This window comes from Pezoporus occidentalis, unplaced genomic scaffold (genome assembly GCF_034315485.1).
Source record: "Pezoporus occidentalis ecotype Australia unplaced genomic scaffold, CSIRO_AGI_Poc_V1 ctg83, whole genome shotgun sequence".
Taxonomy (NCBI): domain Eukaryota; kingdom Metazoa; phylum Chordata; class Aves; order Psittaciformes; family Psittacidae; genus Pezoporus; species Pezoporus occidentalis.
In genome coordinates, this window is record NW_026916192.1 from 4,240,425 (window position 1) to 4,261,556 (window position 21,132).

The following is a 21,132-nucleotide window of genomic DNA, read 5'->3' on the forward strand; positions in this document are numbered from 1 at the left end:
AAAAAGTTCTATATCCTAGTGATGTTTTAAGAAACGTTACATGTGTAAAGAATTTGGGGCAGTTAATTTTGAAGTTTTAATGATTTCATCTTTATGAATATTGATAAGAGAATATATTTTGGAGATTGTGTAAAGTTTTAATTGGGAACAGTAAATGGAGATAACTTGTTGGAATTATTGCATCCATTGACTAACAGTTTGAACGGTTAAAAGGCAGTGATACAAAAGTGCAGTTGCAGATAAAAAGAATCCTGTAATAGCACTTTTATCTACTAAATTATTGCAGTTTCTTTGAGGAATTTTCTTTGGGTTTGCAAATAGCACCATTCTTTCTTTTGATCCTATTCTTCTTACATTTTTTTTTTCATTGAGATATTATATGTCTCTTAATTTTATCCTTGAAGTCCTGTCAGTGAGATTTTTGGCACATGCTTATTTTAATGGACATTGCTTAGATCAAAAGTTAATTTGATCATGAGAATTCTGAGTAATCTTCCTGCAAGTGCTGCAAACCGCAGTTCTTAAATTGATGAATAAAAAGATGAAGCTCCCAAATGCCAGTAGGTTAAAATTTCTCGACAATGTGAGTGGCTTTCTGAATACAAGAGGAAAACGAGAGTTCTGAGGGAAGACCTACACACTAAATTCAAGGCCAGTGTATGAGAAAATGCAAATAAAAGTTAAGTCATCTACTGGGTTCTTCTAGACAAAATAAATTCTGCCATACAGAGAACAGGTACAAGAAAGAGAGATACAAGAAAAACATCCTTTGATTTGCAATGAAAAAGTTTGGGGGGACACTTCAATGTACATATAAATCCAAGAACTTGGGATCCAGTGGGTGTAAATCTGATTTATGAGTCAAAATACCAGCTTCTGTGCCTTGATTTCTGTCTGTTTCTCTGTATGAGACCCAGTTTCCCTCATATATAACCCTTCTTTTCCTTAGGAAAATACTTTGGCAAAGTCTGGTGACTAGAATTTACACAGCAGCTGCTTTCAGCCACTGAAAACATTCAAGAAATTATTAAATGCTTTATAGACAGGTTGTGAACATTTCAAAATCAACATTTTACTCTGAGTTATTCATTCTGTTATGGTCTGTAGACATTACTACTCCTGAAGAGATACATGGTTAAAAGGCATAGGAAAGCAAAAGCTACAAGGCATAAAAGGCATAAAATGGAAAAAGGGAAGATTCTGCCAAGCTTAGCACTAACTTTAGACCTTATAATAAAATTAAAAGAGTGGAAAGTAGTGTGTCAGAGGAAGAATAAATGGTATATTCTTCATTGGTCAACAGTCTTCTGAGAATCATTAATAGCTGAATTGAGCCACAGCAAGTTCCTATAACCTGAAAAACTATTGCTTTTTAGAATTAGAGAAAGAAAACCTGAAACAAAATTGCATCAGACACATCCTTCCTGAATTCTCCTTCCCAATCCCCTTTTGCTGCTCAAGGAGTTCTGTCATAGCAAAGACTGCAGCAAAAGTTTCATGCCAACACTGAGAAGCATTTGAATCTTTTTAGATTATCTGCTATTGCCTTTTGTTCACTTCCTTGTGCTTCCTGTTTTACCTTTATCCTTTAGTGATGATGATGGAGACAGACAGCAACTAAAGAATAACCAATATGACAAAGTGGTCTTTTGGGGAGCAACAGCCTTACAAATGATTCTTCACCTGTTTGAGGAACAATCTTATTTCCATTTTCCTATCATAATATGTATTATGAGCCAGCCCCATGTCAGCATAGAAGTCTTAAACATTACAAAAACACTTAATAGAATTTTAGAATATCAGGAAGTGTGGAATGAGTGAGCACTTCTGATCCCAGGCAGCCTTACTCATTCTGGGAGTAATTTTTCTTGCATAGACTCTACTTATTTTCTTTTGAATCCTAGAAATTAAACAAACTAAGCAAACAAAATGAAAATAATTGGAAAAATTAATTTATTTAACCTTCAAAATAATATAATATTCAATACATTGTGTTGTTATTTGGAAAAGAAATATTTTGTCTGTTGAGCTGAGTACAAGAGAAATACATAGGAGCAAGTACTTGAGTATCTTCTGATAAGTGTCTTGATAGTTCTGTCTTAAGCATTGATTGACAGAAATATGTTTGCTTGTCTATTACTATGTATATTTAAAGAAAATGAAAATACTGAGTTCTTGCCTTAGTTTTTGGTGTTTTGTTTTTTTTTTCTTAAATCTGGAAAGTAAATATCAATATTAAGAAACGTTTGGGTGATTTTTCCTTTCTTTGAGCATTTTCTTGCAAGTAATCTAAGAATCTTATTCCTCCAGACATTTTTCTTAAAAGTTTCCACATAAGACCAAGTGAGCTGAAAGAAAAACTATATATTGTACATGAAAAGAATGGTGGACTTACGGATGAGCAGATTACAGCACTAAGAAGGTAATCTTTGGGGTTCAATTGTTTGTTTATAATACAGACTACCATTTGGAGAAGGCATAATCTTCTGCAAATAATGTGAAGTTTGGGAAAGATGTTACTGAAATATTGGATCTGTCCTGACTGTGAATACAGTATTAGGGTTGCACACAGAAATCTCAGTCTTTGTAACTGAGATTTTAGTGTATGCCTCCAAAATGTCACTTTCCCCCATGTTGTGTAGGAAAGGAGATTTCAAGAAATGACAACAAATATGACATGATTTTGTGAACTACTTATAAGGAGCAGTGTTAGTAAAATAAGTTGAGGCAGTGAACAGCTGTAACTTGATGAGAAAACTACAGTATCTCTTACTACAGTCCTACCATCTATTATGGGATCAGAAATGCAAGATTTAAAATTGGTATGGAGAGGACGGAAGGCAGAGAAGTGTTAAAGGAGCTTCATGGGTTGATGGGCTAGTAAGAATATTGGTATTTCTGAGTTGCAGAGATTTGTAGATTTGTGGGTTTAAAGCAGCATGCAAATTTCTGTATCATTAAAAAATTGAATTATTACATTGAGACAAATAGATTTCAGGAGTGTAAGCAAACTACTGGTATGTGAAATTTATAGGAAGTGGATTGTACCTGTTTTACTAGTTTAAGATATGGAAAGAAAGGAAAGAAGCAGAATCCTAGAGTAACATCTGTAATACATCCTAGTCCCCATGTAATACTTGGGCCATTCATTAAATGCATTCATATGAAAATTTGATGTAAAACTGTTTCTTGCTTCAAAATGAGGAAAAGAAAAAGTGTTTTGCCAAAGTGAGCTTGGAAAAAGATGACACAGGCAAAGAAAGCAAGGAAGTAACAACTTGTGGAATGTGTTTAATTTGGGCCTTAAAATCTTTATCTTAATCAATGCATCACAGTAATTTTAAAGTCTGCAGAATCATGTCTGTACTTAGAAAGTGATCTAAATGGGAACAACAGACATGTAGTATGGAATCACTGTTCTGTGAGATGGTTTGTACACACCTTGCCTGAAGTAAAAAGGGACATGAACAAGACACTGAATATGTCAATGTATATGTGTTTGACCACACTCTTCTGTTCAAGCCCTAATACAGCACTGCATATTCAGTCCAGGACCAACATGATGCTGAAATTGGTAACACCACTGAGGTCACTAATTTACAGCATCTGTGGTCTTTGCCATCACCCAATTGTAATAATTATAATGGCAATGAAACTTGAAAGATTACATTTTTTCTTTGAAAATTTCAGTCTTCTTTTCATAGCAGTAATGCTGAGGAAATGTTTCTAGGAGTGTAATGTGTAAGAGTTATTGGATGCTGTATTACTCTATGCTATATATGATCAAGGATTCTCATTTATTGCCAAAATCTAGAAATGTATGTACAAATCTTGCAGTGAAAGAAAGCTAATTTTTCCACCCAGTAGTTTTAGAAGAATTACTGAAATAGATGAGGTGCATTTCAGAGTTAAGGGTTGGATTTCCAAGGCAGTTCAGTGTCTTTTGTCTCCCATTCACACATCTCATCGAAGGAGCAGATTCTTATCACAAAACATAAGCACTTATAAGTTTCTCTCGTACAATTCATTGCAGTGGATGTGGCACAACACAAGTAGCTGAACACTTCATGCTTTTGAAGATATTTTCACTTGATTTTAAGTGCCATGGGGGAAAATTTTACCGTTAAAATGTGTCCTCCAGCTAACTGAGAACCTGTAGTTATGACAGGAGTTTAAGCAGGGTAGTCCGTGGCTGGAAAATTCCTCTCTGTGCAAATTATACCTGTCACACTGTCTAAGCCTGAGCAGGAACTCTAAATTCTACTATTGCTGAATGAAAAATAATTAAAGCCAAACCCAAGATTACATTTTAAAGCCTGTGACCAATGAGCAAAATGTCCTGCTCGTGTATCCAGTGAATGTGAGTGGAGGTGGTGGTAAATCAGTAGAAGCTTCAGGACTTATTTTGATACAGAAACAGTTCCACAGTTCTCTGAATAATTCTTTATCCTGATGTCTTAAAATCAATAGCAAAGGACTCTTTTGCCCTATAAACTTAATTTTTCAGAACAGTGGGAGATATTTTCATTGTAGAAATTCCGAGTTGCATTCATATGAAGATATATTTATGGAATGCATTCACATATTCCTGTGCTTCCTTTTCCACGGTTTCCATTGTTTAATGCTTTAAACTGTAAAGCTAGGTAATCTACTAGTTTCACTTTCCGTGCACAATACATTAAAAGAAGTCGATGTGATATCAGGCTTCTGATTAAACAAAGATGTTTGCTGTCAGCTTTAAATAAAATTGTTCTCTCAATTTGCTTTAAAAGTCAAACTATTTTTAATGATAAGTAAAAACCCTTTCATTTGCCAACAGTTAACTGTTATTTTTAAATGAGAATTCACTTTTGTTTCCTGATGCTGAAGGCTGATGAATGGAATATATTATAATCTGCTTTAATATAATAGCTCAAAACCCAGCAATAATTCAATGGAAATGTCATATTAAATTATTGACAACAGCAAAAAAAGCACCTTTATTGTTTGTCTTGTATTTAACATGCTTAAATCGTTGCATTATTTTTTCTATCTTTGAATAAATTTCCTAACTTTTAATGGAAATGCAGATAAATCCCCTGAATGTTTAATCACAGTTGCTACAAATTCAATAGGTTGTTTGCAGAAAAAGAAGTTAGTAGACCTGAATACTTATTTAAGATTCTTAACACTCCTCATATGTTAGCTATTACATTGATTTCATTTTTCTTAAGGTATGCTATGAATTCCCATAGTGTATCAGGCAGACAAAGGAGAACTGTGATGGCGTGTTTATTTTTCCAAGTGGAGGCATGTTTAAAGATGCCAGTTTTTAAGAATCTGCTGCTATGGAGTACTGTGGAAGAATATTCTGTTACCATATGCAGAAAGAAGAAAGCTGTGTTGCATGCTATCATAACAAAACCAAGAAACAGATCTTGGATGTGATGCAGCACTTAGAGAGACAGAAATGCCATTGCCCACTCTTGTTTCATGGGTAATTAAAACTGTTTTGGAGGTAGGAGTCAGTCAGACAGTGGGGCCCATTGGTTAATCACACCACAGCATGAGTTTGCTCTGCTTTTCTGCTAATTTTTCAGAGAAGTTATTGCTGGAGTCAAGCTGAGCCAGCATGGCCACAACCACTCAGAAAGTGTATGTTGTTCCTAGGTGCTTTGGAAATGTTGACAGATATGATTCTCAGATCAATGAAAACATGGCACGTATATATCAAGCTCAGAGTTTATGAACCTCTCTGGAAATTATGTCCTTAACTTCTCTGTGTGATTTTATGTGTTCCAATCCCATGCCATCGTAAATTGACTGTAGATCAGCAGCTGAACAGTACTGACTGTTATTTTCAAGCCTTATATAAACATTCAAGCATTTCCAGATATGCAGATGTATCTGCAGATCATTTTTGCTTGACATCACGTAGCTGGCTCAAATGTCTATAAAGTTCCAATGGTTAAAGAATAAATATGCAATGTGTAACCCACATGAAATAGTAGGGAATTCTGATGGAACGGAATGGTAGTTTTATGTTACGGTAATATAGAATGAAGAGGAAGTGGACATCTGGTTTTCATTTGCTCCTTTACAGATACATGCCAACACCAAAAGATGCAGAAAGGTACCAGTCATTCAAGGGGTCTTCTTCAGAGCTGCACGTGGTGGATCAGTTTATGTTAGAGGTAAGAAGGTGTGCCATTTTTAGGACACTCTCCTAGATAAAACCACTACAAGAAGCTGCTGTTTGTAACTTAAATTTACAATCTCAGCTAGAATCAGTAGAAGAGGATTTATCTGATAAAGAGTTGAGACAGGTAGATGAAAAGAACTGTATGGATCCCTTTGTGTCTCCAAGTCACATGCCCTCCCTCTCTTCCAAAGTAGGAGCTGATTTATTCTGAGCTAGATTTCTAAAACCTGTGAGCATAAAACTGTATGCATTTAACCATTCTTACAAGAAATGAGTGTCACCGATTTTAATAATGTCTGGCCTTAGGAGTGTACAGTGCCTTCTTAAATTTGCTTTTGCAAAATGCATATTCAGGTATGTGCCATAGTATATCTACAGACTTAAGGCCTAGAATAAAATGAATAAATGAGCACAGAAATCAGGAGAACTATGGTGCAGCAAATTACTCAAATTATGAAAGATATGTGCTTGTTTTGGTATAAACACAGGTTTTGATTCTTTTTCTGTTCAACTCCATGCAGATGTGTAAAATCCCCCACTTAGGCCAGAGGTTGGATCTTCTGCTTACCATACGTGAGCTCCCTGTAAGCATGAGAGATTTGGAGCCTGTAAGTAGCACGGTTTATAGTGTGTTCATAGTGTGTTTGTAACCAGAATCTACCAGCTAGATGGTAGAGGGCTGAGTGGCCTCAGTGCAGATTTCAAGCTGGTGTAGTTAGGGAGGTTGTGGGATTTCCCCACACCTCATTTTTTTGCCTGTAGCAAAATATCTCATGGTCCATAATGGAAGCAATTCATAGTGTAATAATCCAGGCAGCCTAGTGTATAAAAAAAAAAAACAAACATTTCATGGCTCTGTTCAAAATTAACAAGCAGAAAGGTTAAAAAACTTCATAAAATCTCTGTAGTTCATGGCTTTGATAGCCAAGGAATTGTAAATGGCATGAACTGTTAGAGACAGTCTACATTTGAAATGCAGTGGTGCTATCAGCCAGTGCACTTGGAATGCTTTTGGGAATCCAATTAGTTTAACTGTATTTTGGTAATGATGGTATACCACAGTACTGGTTCAAAACAAAACAGTATATACATGTATGTGCATTCAATATCATCCTTATTCCATGAAGATTCAAGAAGCAGTTGCTAACGGAACTGGCAGAGGAATAGACTTCCACAAGGGAGAAAGAAAAGAACAGGAAAGGATTTTCAAATTTTAGCTCATGCTGTTGAATTTTCCTCTTTCTTTGGGCAGTGATAAGACAGAAAAGAATTTCACCATTAAAATTCAATTCCTTTTGTGTGGAGGTTCTTGCCCCACAAGCTGAAGGAATCAATCTAATGTCATAGAACTGTAGAGCAATTTTTGCACGATTTGACCAGCATCTCATAGGCATTTATGATGTTTAGAAGACCGCAGGAAGATTACAGCCCCGAACTGAAGTGTTGCAAACCACAGTTCAAGTCTCTTGCCTCTTTTAAGGTTGATTGAGGAGTAGGGGCACGCAAATAAACAGTGCTCCAGTTGCATGGACTGGATATTCTTGTTCCAAACTGCTGCCTTACCTGCCATGGTTTGCGTAGGCTTTGATTCAAAACAAAGTGTTTCAACATGATTCTGTTCCTATGAAAATGTTGCAAAGTTTTTGCTGTCATTCTGCATGGGGGTGATAACAAAACTTGGAAGTTCTGCAAGTGTGTTATCCTTTGTCTGGCTTGATTAAAACCGTAGTAACAGTTAACAAAGCTCAGAAGGGGAACAGACGGAAAACACTGAGGAGATGCACAGATTTCTGACCCTGCCTGATGCAGTGCTACACCTTTGCTGTCCTCCACTGAAACTAAATATTTGAATACTTGGAATCTATTACATATACTGTTTGCTTTGACAGATATTTAATGTTCACTGAAGAGCTGATTAGTTGTCTATGTATTTTCTTACTGGTGCATGCTAACACATGCTGTTAAACTATAGATTATACCCCAGAAACTCTATGAGACAAGCTGGATACTGACCTGGTTTCTGGCCCTGTGATGTGTCAAAATTGTTTTACACATGGCTTTCAGTTCTCCTGTGCACTTCATCCTTTCCCTGTTTTCACATTTGTGTTGCTGACTGATGAAGAGAGGTGTGGTGCTAAAAAAACATGCATTTCCTAATTTAAAACAAAGCTCTTGCGTCTGTAGCTCTAGAAGGGAGGGAAACAGAAATTGATACTGAGTTTGATTACAGGAAATGATGACTCTTCCTTGTGGGGAAACTGCTAAGAATTCTGATAAGAACAGTCTTCAGCTGGTATAAACAGGAGGGAGGGAGGTGAAGAATGGAGAACTTTGTACCATGCTTGAGGCTATCTGCTTCCCCTGATACATGACATTTGATGCAATCTGGTGCATTCAAACAACAAAATACCTTTTTTTTTGCAACAAGCATTTTTAAGAGATGAAGTTGAAGTCATTTTGGCAGGGCTGGTTTGGCAGCCAGAAAGGATGTGACCTCCTTCAGGGACAGGCAGCTGTGCCAACACCAGCTTTATCTTGGTGGGAGACTTTCAAAAGGTCCTTCCTGAAAACCCCTGGCCTATTCCCCCACCAAAGTTGAATAGGAAATTATCCATCAGCTAAAGCGTGACTTGCTTCAGGCGAGGAAAATGAGGCTTTTGGCAAAAAGAAGGTATAGACACCTGTGATTTGCTTACATTTTCAATCTGAACTGGAGGAAGATTTGTGTATTTCAGCTAATAACCCAGAAAATCCAAGCAAGTAAGCAGCTGCTATCCAGCCAAAAATTTGTTGCTGTCTTGGAGTACATTTTAGCCATTGGGAACCATTTAAATGAAAAGGCTGGAAAAGAGAAGACAAAAGGATTTCGATTGTCATCTTTGACCAAAGTGAGTAAATATTTTTCTTGTAATTAAAAGCTTCACATTCTATGGTATGTTAGCCATTAATATTAACTCAGTTTTTCCCTCAATATGGAGAAAGGCTATAATTTTTAATGAGTAGCTAACATTTTAACATCTTCTTTTGGTTGCACCAGAAACAAAATCCTGCATAACAACATATTATTTAACGTCTATTAAAACAAGATGCATTTCTCCATTTTAGACAGCAGCACTGGCTAGATGAGGGCACCGAGGTGCTGAGTACACTCTGTTTCTAATGAGGTAGAACATCAAAATGCTGACAGTCCTGATATTAAGATCCCCTGGCTAGAACAGGCATCTGAGCTGCAGGCCCCTGGTTAGAAACAAGTTTAGATAAAGCATAATTTGCAGTTTTGTGCAGAGCACTGTTATATGGACCCTTTTCATTTCACTGTAGTCAGAGATTGTAACTACAGCATTTCTTCTGTGGTGGTTGCATTTTTATGGCACTGGAGTAATTTCTTAGTGCTTCATTTTACACCAGTGCAAGACCTTTTGCCACCAGAAATTTGAAGGATTTGCCATTTGAAGGTAAAGTTTCAAAAGTAGAATGTAAATAAATTAATAAATTGACAGGGAGTGAAATTTGCCTGCAACAGTTTTAACCCTCCATCACTGCTCTGCTGGATGATTGAACAGGGGACAAAGGTGGCAGTTTCGATCTTTATCCTGCCAGACATCTGCAGCACAATAAACATCATTTGTCTCTTAGCTTTCTAATTGTCTCATCACTGACCTACCACTTGCATGACATTAGGCTGAGTTTTCCACTGGTTTTAAGGAAACTGCTTTCCCCTCTTCATCAAAATTTGTCATCAGAAAATGCTGTTGCTGAGCACTGGGTTTTTTCCCCTCCTCCATCCAGCAGAACAAAGCATTATATTCTTATCCTAAAAAGTAAGAAATACAAATTCATGAAGCTGCCTTGTACCTTTAATGCTGTTGCAAGATTATGCCTTATCTGTATAGGAGAGAGAAGGATTTTTGTTTTGTTTTTGTAAGGTATCTTTCCCATCTGGAGACTTTAATATATGAGTGAGTGATTTATAACTCTAGTGACAATTCTGAGACACAACTTGCATTCTTTTTTTTCTTTATATATATATATATATATATATATAATGGCTATAATACCACATCTATCATAATGAAAAATGCCTAAGAAATCATTTTCTGCCACAAAGCATCTTCCCAGATTCAATTAAGAAACTTTGCTATCTTTGTGAGCACAGCACACTGCTTTTAACTGGAAAGGAGTAATGGCTGTGTTTGGCGGTTCAAAATCAGTTGTAATCAGTTAGGATACCTCAAGTTAAAAAAGACCCATGTGAATAAGAATACACAAAAGAACAAGGAAGGTCAACAGATATGGGAGTGTAAAGCTGATCTTACTCAAGAATGTGTGAAATGGCAGATTGAAAAGAGGATTAATTTCATTGTTTTCTATTCTTGTCAGCTTTACCTGGGAGCTATCAACATCCTGCTGTTTCTTTTTCTTTCTTTCTTTCTTTTTCATTTTTTAAGTGTAACAGCTCAGTCTGTCAATTATTGCTCCGTTCCCTTTGCAGTTACCTCTGTTGCGGGGTAAAGAGAAGACATTCACCTTGCTTCACGCCCTTGTGGAACAGATCTTCTTACATGAGCCTGATCTTGCCAAATTTTCTGAGGAGTTGACAGAATTTGAAGCTGTTCCCGATGGTAAGAGGAGGGAGGGGGAAAAAATAATCAACAAATGAAAAATGAAGTCCTTCAACTTCTGTGGAGACTTCCATCCTCACACTGTGAATGGTGCTTATTAGCATGTTTTTTCCCTCTCTCTTCCTTTCCAGCTTCCATGAAGGGCCTCAGCGCTGAAGTTGATGGTATGTAAATGTGGTTTCTAAATTCAGAGAAAGATTTTCATATGGTGTGCAGTCATTTGGAACAGGTTTTCATTGCACTTCTGCAGCTTGTAAAGAGAGGTAAAGGTTCAAAACACTGAGGTAAACTGTTGCTATGGTGATACTGAACCTGCCGTGCTACCGTGAAGAACTTAGGAAAATAAAAAAGAAATATTAAAGTTTGTCCAGGTGGTTTAGAAATATAAAAAAAGAGACTGCCCATGGTAAATAGAGTTTGTCATATACTGCATATGTTAAGTGATACAAGTGCTCCATCAAAGTTACGGCTGCAGCAGAGTCTCTGGGAGCAGGCGATGAGGCAGGAGAAACTTTCCCACAGTTCAGTCCTGAAGTTCAAGAGCTTCTTTGAACAAAACTGGTCATCTTCTCTAGAAAGGAGTCCAACAGCAATCAACAGGAGGGAATAGAATAAGGTTATTCAAATATAAGACAGATTTTGGAAGACATTTACAAGTTATCATTGAACAGTGTCATAATGTGGCCAGTGAATTCAATGGATTTTAGAATGAAGCTTTTGATAGAGGAGGTGTATGAGTGGATGAAAGTGACTTGTATTATGTTGAAAGTTTGTAAAAATTCTATCTTCTGAAAATGTGATGTGGTGTTGACTCTAACTACACACCAATAGATACTGTTTTAGCCTTTGATAGCACATCTGAATGATAGTCACTCTCAGCTCTTGGCTTGAAAAACTCTCATACCTATTCTGCTGGGCTCCTGGAGTCAGCCAGGCGTGTAGCCTGGTTGTTTATATTGTTTCATGAAACTCCAATCAACTTTTTAGGAGATACAATGAAGTAAAAATAACACTGTTTGCCTTTGGTAACTTGCGTTCTTTGGGGACAATGTTGATAGCAATTCAAAATTACTTACTATTTTAAAGGCAGTTTTGGAAAATCATAGGTAAAGCAGTACAATGGACATTATACCAGAAACTGTTGGGTGCTGTCAGAGGAGGTAAATATTGAGTACTGGATGAGGTTGATGTCTTCTTCCTTCCATGGGTTCCTGAGGGGTCCAGCATAGTCACTTGTATCTTCTGAGACCCATTCACCAGAGCAGAGAAGGAAAGAGATGGACCAAATGCCAGTGAATCAGCCTTTCTTACCATGTAGTTCAAAGCACATCCTAGAGCTCATCTTCTGCAAATATTGCACAAGCAGAGGAAGATGCTAGAATGCAGCCTGAGTTCAGGACCAAGTCCCTGGAGCCAACGCTGTACCCTCTTCTCCTGCCATTTCACACAGCAGGAGGTCTCACGGTACAAACAGCATTTCTTACTGTTACACACAGTAGAATTTTTGTTCTTTTATCTTTAAAAGAACCCTGAACTTTTTACACAAAACATAGGTTTGAAGAAGGTTTTTTCATTACTAAGCCCAATGCTTAAATCTAGGAAAGGTCAGATTTATGGCTGCTGCATAACCATATTATCGGCCTCTTCATTATTCAGTAGTTGCTGCGATGTGATCACATACTATATTTTTTCTGCAAGACCCATGCCTCTTTCAGGATTTCTATAACCACACAAAAAGTTATATTCCTAGATGAATGTATTGTAGACCCATAATCGCCTAAATTTTCCATGTGTCCTAAATTAGACATTTGCAACCATTTGGACACAACTGCATGCCTGTGAGATTTCTCATTTTCTTTCTCTTTTGTTAGTTTTAAAGAAAGAATTGGAAGACGTTATTCAGTGCAGGCGGCTTATTAAACCCAAGACAATCAAAGTGACATCCCAGGAGTCACAGTTCTGCAAGGATCTAAAGGTAACATTATCACAGTCTTATTGTGGGCTGGAGGGAAAGGATGAGTAATCTGCTTAGTTTGTGCTGAGATCTGCCCTGACAAGTGTGTCAAGCATTTGAGGGAAAGTGGCCTTTTATTCCCTTCTGATAGTGTCTCATACTGCAGCGTGAGAAGGGCTTTTCAGAGTTTCTGCATCACCTGCTTTTGCTTCACAGTGAAATGGGCTGGAGTGGATGAGGAATGGGTAGCCCAAGTTTACTCATGATACTCACTTTGCAATAATAGTAATTTTAGAGCATATATGAATTTTTAATAATTTCCTCTGCTCTCAGAAAGGAAAATAGCACAGTCATATTTATTCTGTTTATATGTGTACATATATATATATATATATATGTTTGTATGTTTATTCTGTTTATATGTTTCCAACCATTTAGGTTGGAAAAGACCTTTAAGGTCATTGAATTCAACCATTAACCTAGCACTGCCAAGGCCATCACTAAACTGTGTCCCCAGGTGGCACATATACATATCTTTTCAATACCTCCGGGGGTGGGTACTCCACCACTTCCCTGGGCAGCCTGTTCCAGTGTTTGATAACCCTTTTAAGTGAGAAAATATTTCCTAATATCCAGTCTAAACTTTCCCTCATGCAACTTGAGGCCATTTTCTCTCAACCTTACTTGGAAAAAGAGACCACCCGAGAAACACCATGCTAAGGCATGCCTAAATTATGAATACAGGTTGATCTAACGTGATTCTACCCGTGCTAGTGGCAAAAGAAGGTGGGGTAGGAACACAATGGAGAGTTCACTGAGCAAGCTGTAGAAAGCCCAGTTCTGGCCATGGTCAGCAGAACCAAACACAGGGTTTATTAGCCCGGGTAGAGAGAAGTTAATTAACTCTCAGAAGCGCTGTTGCCCTACTTGTGAACAAGCCTACTTCCAGTGAAGGCATTCCTGTCAAAACAAACGAATCTTCAAAAGTGAAGTTTCTAAGTTAAGTTTCCATCTCCTTAAGAACTAGCAACCGGGAGCGTTTTCTTCACTTATGCAAAAAGGCTAGTCTATGCCAAATGTGGGTGGAAATTAGGACCTTATGGTGCTTATCTAGTTCTGCCAGTTTTAATAAATTTAGGTAATGTCATCGGATGATACAGTAGAAACTTCTCTAACATTGATGTTTCTTTTTTTTTGTCTTTGATGTCTCAATACTTGTAAGGAAATGTGTGTGCTTGATATATGCTTATCTTTTGTGAAATGTGAAATTTTTGTGACATGAAAATTTTGACATGAATTATCTTGTTTTCACTGCTATTTAATTCCTGTTTCAATATTATGCTCCTATATGAAATTAAGAAGTTTTATTTTATTACAGGATTTAATTCAGAAATATGAAGGGGATCTATCCCAACTGTCAAAGAGATGTGATGAAATGAAGAAGCTTTACAGCAACGTACTGGTACACCTCATATTAAAATACAATGAAAATAAATCTACATTTCTTTATTTATAAATGAAAAAAAAGGCGAGAAGAAAGAAGTGCCAGAAGTTTCCATACTTCCACATGCTTTGTAGTTACAGTGTCCACAGAAATGGAAAAATAGCTAATCACATCTAACAGTGTTGGCATGCTCTGAATGAAAATCTGGCTTTTCATTTTCTTGAGGTCTTAACAGCCCATTTTTTTCAGAGGGTCTGCGGCCCAAGTATCAAAAAGAAAAGTAGATGTTCAGCAACTTTATAAATTCAATGAATTTAACTGTTGAATGCTTTCAACATGTTACAGAAAACATGTTATGAAAAGCAACGTGTTCTGGTTCCTCCCAGCAGTCAAAGGCCGGGCTAGGCAGAGCCTTAGGTAACATGGTCTAGTGTGAGGCATCCCTGCCTATGGCAGGAGGTTGGAGCTAGGTGGTGTTAAGGTCCTTTCCAACCCAAACCATTCTGTGATTCTATGTCTCTGGCTGGTAGGCAGCTGCAAATCTATTACTTTGGCTGATAGTTTTTTTCTAGTGACAAGCTTACAAGTCCAGGGCATTGATTCAGCTACTGTTATTTGAGTGGGAGGGAGACTGAGATAGAGATGTTAGTAGTAGCTAAAAATGAGCAGAGCAGAAAGGAAGCTCCACAGGCAGAAGAATTCTGATAAAGAAACTCTCTGTTCTTGTTTGTTCCTGTTATATTCACCCACACTTGTACCGGAAAAGCACCTAATTTTCTCAATCACTTTTTCCTCTGAACAGAAGCAACCCATCTAGGTCCAGTACACTGGAAAATGTTTTTTTTTTTTTTGGTGAGAGGGTTACACTAGAAGGAATGATAAAAACTCCACGCTGCATTTTTTAACAACATAGTACGTAGATTCCTTGTTTAGTACAATGTTCTTGGAGCGTGATTGAAATTCAGGAGGTCTCTGCTATGGTAACAGTATTCTCCTGCAGAATAGTCACACCAGGAGGCTTTAAGGAAAGGAACAGGTTTACTGCCATGCAGAAATAATTTCCTGGTCCTGGGATTTGGACCTTTTTTATAAGGGGGAGGGATAAGAACATGAGAAGTTTTATGGTAGGTAAATGTTACACAGAAGATGCAGCCAGGAAAATCTTTGGGGACTTTATCTGAATAGACATTGAAGATGAGCGAGATGTTTGTCAAAGGAAATTTAATTAGTAATGTGTTTTACTAAAAATAATATTGTAAATATAGAATCATAGAATCATAGAATAGTTAGGGTTGGAAAGGACCTTAAGATCATCCAGTTCCATCCCCCCTGCCGTGGGCAGGGACACCTTACGCTAAATCATATCACCCAAGGCCTCGTCCAACCTGGTCTTGAACACTGCCAGGGATGGAGCATTCACAACTTCACTGGGCAACCCATTCCAGTGCCTCACCACCCTAACAGGAAAGAATTTCCTTCTTATATCCAATCTAAACTTCCCCTGTTTAAGTTTTAACCCGTTACCCCTTGTCCTATCACTACAGTCTCTAATGAAGAGTCCCTTCCCAGCATCCCTATAGGCCCCCTTCAGATACTGGAAGGCTGCTATGAGGTCTCCACGCAGCCTTCTCTTCTCCAGGCTGAACAGCCCCAACTTTCTCAGCCTGTCTTCATACAGGAGGTGCCCTGATCATCCTCGTGGCCCTTCTCTGGACTTGTTCCAACAGTTCCATGTCCTTTTTATGTTGAGGACACCGGAACTGCACACAATGCTCCAGGTAAGGTCTCACAAGAGCAGAGTAGAAGGGCAGCATCACCTCCTTTGACCTGCTGGTCATGCTCCTTTTGATGCAGCCCAGGATACGGTTGGCTTTCTGTGCTGCAAGCACGCACTGCTGGCTCATGTTCATTTTCTCATCGACCAACACCCCCAAGTCCTTCTCCACAGGGCTGCTCTGAATCTCTTCTCTGCCCAACCTGTAGCTGTGCCTGGGATTGCTCCGACCCAGGTGTAGGACCTTGCACGTGGCATGGTTAAACTCCATGAGGTTGGCATCAGCCCACCTCACAAGCGTGTTGAGGTCCCTTTGGATGGCATTCCTTCCCTCCAGGGTATCAACCGAACCACACAGCTTGGTGTCATTGGCAAACTTGCTGAGGGCGCACTCAATCCCACTGTCCATGTCAGCGACGAAGATGTTGAACAAGACCGGTCCCAACACCTATCCCTGAGGGACACCACTCGTTACTGGTCTCCAGCTGGACATTGAGCCATTGACCACAACTCTTTGTGTGCGGCCATCCAGCCAGCTCTTTATCCACCGAGTGGTCCATCCATCAAATTGATGTCGCTCCAATTTAGAGACAAGGATGTCATGTGGGACAGTGTCAAACGCTCTACACAAGTCCAGGTAGACGACATCAACTGCTCTACCCCTGTCCATCAGTTCTGTAGCCCCATCATAGAAGGCCACCAAGTTGGTTAGGCAGGATTTCCCCTTGGTGAAGCCATGCTGGCTGTCACCAAGCACCTTGTTGTTTTTCATGTGCCTTAGCATGCCTTCCAGGAGAATCTGCTCCAAGATTTTGCCAGGCACAGAGGTGAGACTGACTGGTCTGTAATTCCCCAGGTCATCCGTTTTCCCCTTCTTGAAAATGGGGGTTATATTTCCCTTTTTCCAGTCATCGGGAACTTCACCTGACTGCCATGATTTCTCAAATATGATGGCCAGCGGCTTCACAACTTCATTCTCCAGCTCCTTCAGGACCCACAGATGGATCTCATCAGGACCCACGGACTTGTGCACATTCAGATTTTTAAGATGGTCTCGAACCAGTTCCTCTCCTACCGTGGGCGCAAGGTCTTCATTCTCAGAGTCCCTGCATCTGCCTTCCCAGACTTGGGTGGTGTGGTCAGAGCCTTTGCCAGTGAAGACCGAGGCAAAGAAGTCATTCAGAACCTCAGCCTTCTCCAAATCCTGTGTAGTCAGTTCTCCTGAGAGCTTCCTGAGGGGGCCTACATTCTCCCTAGTCTCTTTTTTATTTGCTATGTACTTGTAGAATCCCTTCCTGTTATCTTTAACACCTCTAGCTAAGTTTAATTCTAACTGGGCCTTAGCTTTCCTAACCTGGTCCCTAGCTTCCCAGACAACATCCCTGTACTCTTCCCAGGCCTTCCTCCTTGCTTCCACTTATTATAAGCCTCTTTTTTCATTTGAATTTTCCTCAGGAGCTCCTTATCCATCCAAGGAGGTCTCCTGGCCCTCCTGTTGCACTTCCTTCTGGTTGGGATGCACATATGTGCAAGGGTTTCTTTGTGTCTTTTGCAGCCCTTCAGAAATGGCAAAAATGCCTCAGTGTAGCAAGCCAGAGTTGTACGTACCACCTAGGCGAGTAACTCTGTCCCAAGCCTTCGAAAGAAGAATTGGGATAAAGCAAGAAGAAGAGGGTGGAAAAAGTATTGTAAATGAGAGAACAAACGTTTGAGTTACATGAGTGGAAATGGTCGAAAAGTATTCACTAAGTTTAAAAATGGGGAGATTTGTGCTGTAAAAACTTTGAGGGTCACTTCTTGCACAGGGAACGAAAGAATCTAACCCAATTTATGTAAAAGTCATCTTCAGAAGGAGCTGTGCTGTGTGGTCAGTCCTGTTTGCAGACCCATGTCATCCCCAGGGAGAATGTGCCCTCCTGTGTGTGTGTGCTCTGTCATATTCCTCCTGCATAGACATGGTTTCTCTCTAGCTGTGTACACTCAGCCAGAAGGTGTAACACATGTGATGATGTGTGAGGCTCTGCTTTCCTTTCTTGTGCTGGAAACTCATCTGAGACTTATTTGCATCTGAAGAGGATTTTATTTTCCATGTAGCTGGAAGTTGCCTCAAGTTTTAACCTATCTGCTTCTTGCCTTCCGTCCCCCGTTGTTCTCTAAAGTTAGGCATTTGATATATTTCTTGTCTTTGGAATGGATGTTTCTTTTTCCTTCGTAATAATGTTATTCCTAGGCAGAACTTTTTGCATATTTATAAAGCAGCAAAAATGTAAAGCAAATATAAAATAGGATGGGTGATCAAAGATCAGGCTATTCTCTCAAGCAGTAGGAAGGAATAGTCCAGCTTATCTGGGGGAATACCTGACATGGAAATATTGGTGTAGGTAGCCATGGAAATCACGTTGCACATAAACCAAAAACTACCGCAGGCCTACCTATGATTTTGTATTCTGCTTATAAAATCAATAATGACTTTGGCATATGACACTTCTATGGAATGAACAATAAATTGGGGATGACTGCCTGTGGTATAGCTGTGGGCTATCAACTTTTCACAGATGGTTATTAGCCCCAGGAAATGCCTCTCTCATTGTTCTTTACATGATGGTACACTGTGGGTGAGTGGCAAGGCGTGCCAACGATCAAGGGCTTGGAGCACCCAGGAGGTGCAATTAGGAACACAACAGGCAAAACTATTAATCAGGTGTCACTGGTTGATGTTAAAGTTTTTGTGACTGGTTTATATGAGAGTGGTTTCTTTTACTGTGTTGTTTCTGATTTCCAGGCTTAGTTTGCTCCTAAGAACATGTTAGATGATGTCCAGGTGAACACACTCAAGTAATGGCAGATACCTGCCCAGACCTTTTTGTGTGTTTCAGTTGGAACCTGAAATACGTCATCATTGCTGCTCAGCCCTGGGAGAGCTGCATCCCCCAATTACAGAGAAGCTCTCAATTACAGCAGAGATAAGAACCTGTAGCAGCACAGGATGCCTTTTTAAACTTTTTGATGAAACCTTTGGAGCATGTTCACTAGATTTGTTCTGCTCAATTAAGGAAGCTGTTGCAGGCAGAGTTATGTTCTTTACTGCGTTGATCCCATTAACGGGGAATCTCTGAAAATGATGACAAACCTCTTGAATTAAGCCTTAGCAACAGGTGTAATATCAAAAATCCTTTCCTATCCAAGAACTGGAAGGTGTATGTGGAAGTGATTTTAGTTAATGCAGGAATCATCCTCCTAATACTAAACACTGTAGTATGACTGCCTTTCACCTCTTGTTTTATAGCAGGGCAGACAGGATGCCAACATCATTCACATCTCTTAAAAGCTTTCCATCTGTTCCCCTTTTTCAGGTGAAGGAAAGAAGAGAACAGGGAGCTCTGGTTCTTTGATAAATTACTTTTCTCTCCAAAATATTTGCTTCCCTATGAATACTTTTGTTTGTAAAGCAAAATGACAGAAAAAGAAAGGTTTTGGGCTTTAATCTGACATAACCGTGCCCACTGTGGGGCATAAACAATTTCCTTAACATGGGCATTTCCTCTTACAAATGGGTTCATCTAACAGTTTGTAAAGCCAGTTTACTGATTTTTCTCCTTTTCAGCTGGAGATCTATAGTCGAGGCAGAGAGATTGTGTTAGCAGAACTCCAGGTTACTCAGTTATTCAGTGACAACTCCTGGGGCCACTTTTACTTAGGATGTTTTGGGTCTCAGATTGCTGGAGACTTAAGCCAGCTCTAAGTTTTCTAATTATTAATATCAACAATAATGAAAGTATTTAACTTTTCTCTTGCTCTTTTATTTTCTTTAAGATCCTGGACATGGGTTAGATTACTTGAATATGCTAATGTTAGATATTATTCTCTTTCAAATTTACAGGTAAAATTTGGGGAGCCACAAGACCTGGACTCTCAGGAACTGTTTGGATGGATATCTTCATTCATTAGTGAGTTTAGGAAGGCCTGTGCTGAAGTTATGCCATAAGGACAACATAAATCTTATAAAGAGGTGAGGGAAAGAGAAGACCAGGAAACAACATTTAAGCTAACTGGTTTGAAAGCTTCTCTACTAATAAGTAGCCTCTAGTATATAGTCTGTACAGCCATATACCTTGATTTTGGGAGATATTTGATTTATGTGCAAGTGGTATTTGACCTTTAGGATAACAGATCACTTATGAGGCTCTCTACCTTTTGTGGTGTACGTGCTTTTGTATTTTGAGATGCCTGTATTTTTAGAAAGGACACAGTTTGGAGATTTTATAATCTTTCTTTCTAATATTTTCCTTTAATGTATATTGTGTTGAGTTTTAACTATTACTTTCCATGAATAAGCTTCTGTATGATCATCTGTTTTTTTAATTACTTTTTTCTGTAGTTTTCTAACCAACACTCTACGAGTTTTATAATGAAACAGGGAGCTGTTACCCATAGAGGAGAGTATTTAGCAAAAATTCTTGTTTGTTTTTCTGCTATTGAAGCATTGCAGCCTTAGTATGTCATGGAGAAAGTATCTGGCTGGGTGGGTTTTGGTTTATTTTCCCCAAAGTGGTGCAATAAAACAGTGCTTTTTATGGCTGATGTAATGTATTCAGGTAAAATACTATAGAAGGCAATCAGGGTGAGATTTGCCTTGGCAGGAAAAGAAAAATATCAGAGGAGCAAAATAAAAACTTGTCATGATGCATCCAAGTAATGGATACTGGAGGTGTAATTATTCATGCTTTTCAAAAGGGAAAATATATCTGTTGCATTTGTTGGCTTTTACATATTTTTATATAGAATAGTTATCTGGAGCTCCAATATATGAGAAGAAAAGAAAGCCTATAAATGCAGAGACAAAATGGATGTGTTTAACATTGACAGCAGAAAATGGTTCTAAAAGGTCATTGATAAAATTTGGCATTTTCTCTATCAGTTTTGCAAACAGTGTTTTTTTGCGGAAAAAAATGTGCTACCTGATTTATTTTAGGTCTGACTGCCCATGTCTCAAAGTGTTTGTTTGGGCTTTAATAGAAATGTTTGACACTCTCCCTGACTTCAGTGCTAAAACAAGGTAGGGCTGACCCTTCTGAAATGCTTAAATGCAATTTCGTCTAAAAATTACATTACCACAACCCACTCTCACGAAATTTCTCTATACCCTGCATTTAATTT

The 21,132-nt window shown here is 38.6% G+C and overlaps 1 protein-coding gene across 5 annotated transcripts in view; it reads left to right on the forward strand.

Moving 5' to 3' along the window:
* The window catches only part of LOC134156181 (formin-H-like), a 46,280-nt gene extending 25,613 nt beyond the window's left edge, over positions 1–20,667 (forward strand). For 2 of the 5 annotated variants that reach the window (XM_062604028.1, XM_062604031.1), the window contains 9 exons: positions 2,311–2,422; positions 6,083–6,173; positions 6,703–6,789; positions 8,902–9,069; positions 10,674–10,803; positions 10,935–10,967; positions 12,675–12,778; positions 14,136–14,219; positions 19,856–20,667. In XM_062604028.1, coding sequence (XP_062460012.1) covers positions 2,311–2,422; positions 6,083–6,173; positions 6,703–6,789; positions 8,902–9,069; positions 10,674–10,803; positions 10,935–10,967; positions 12,675–12,778; positions 14,136–14,219; positions 19,856–19,960 — 914 coding nt within the window. In that variant the 3' untranslated portion in view covers positions 19,961–20,667. The remainder of the gene's footprint in view (positions 1–2,310; positions 2,423–6,082; positions 6,174–6,702; positions 6,790–8,901; positions 9,070–10,673; positions 10,804–10,934; positions 10,968–12,674; positions 12,779–14,135; positions 14,220–19,855) is intronic. The other 3 variants (XM_062604029.1, XM_062604033.1, XM_062604032.1) reach the window with 3 other exon arrangements.
* Positions 20,668–21,132: the final 465 nt, after the last annotated feature.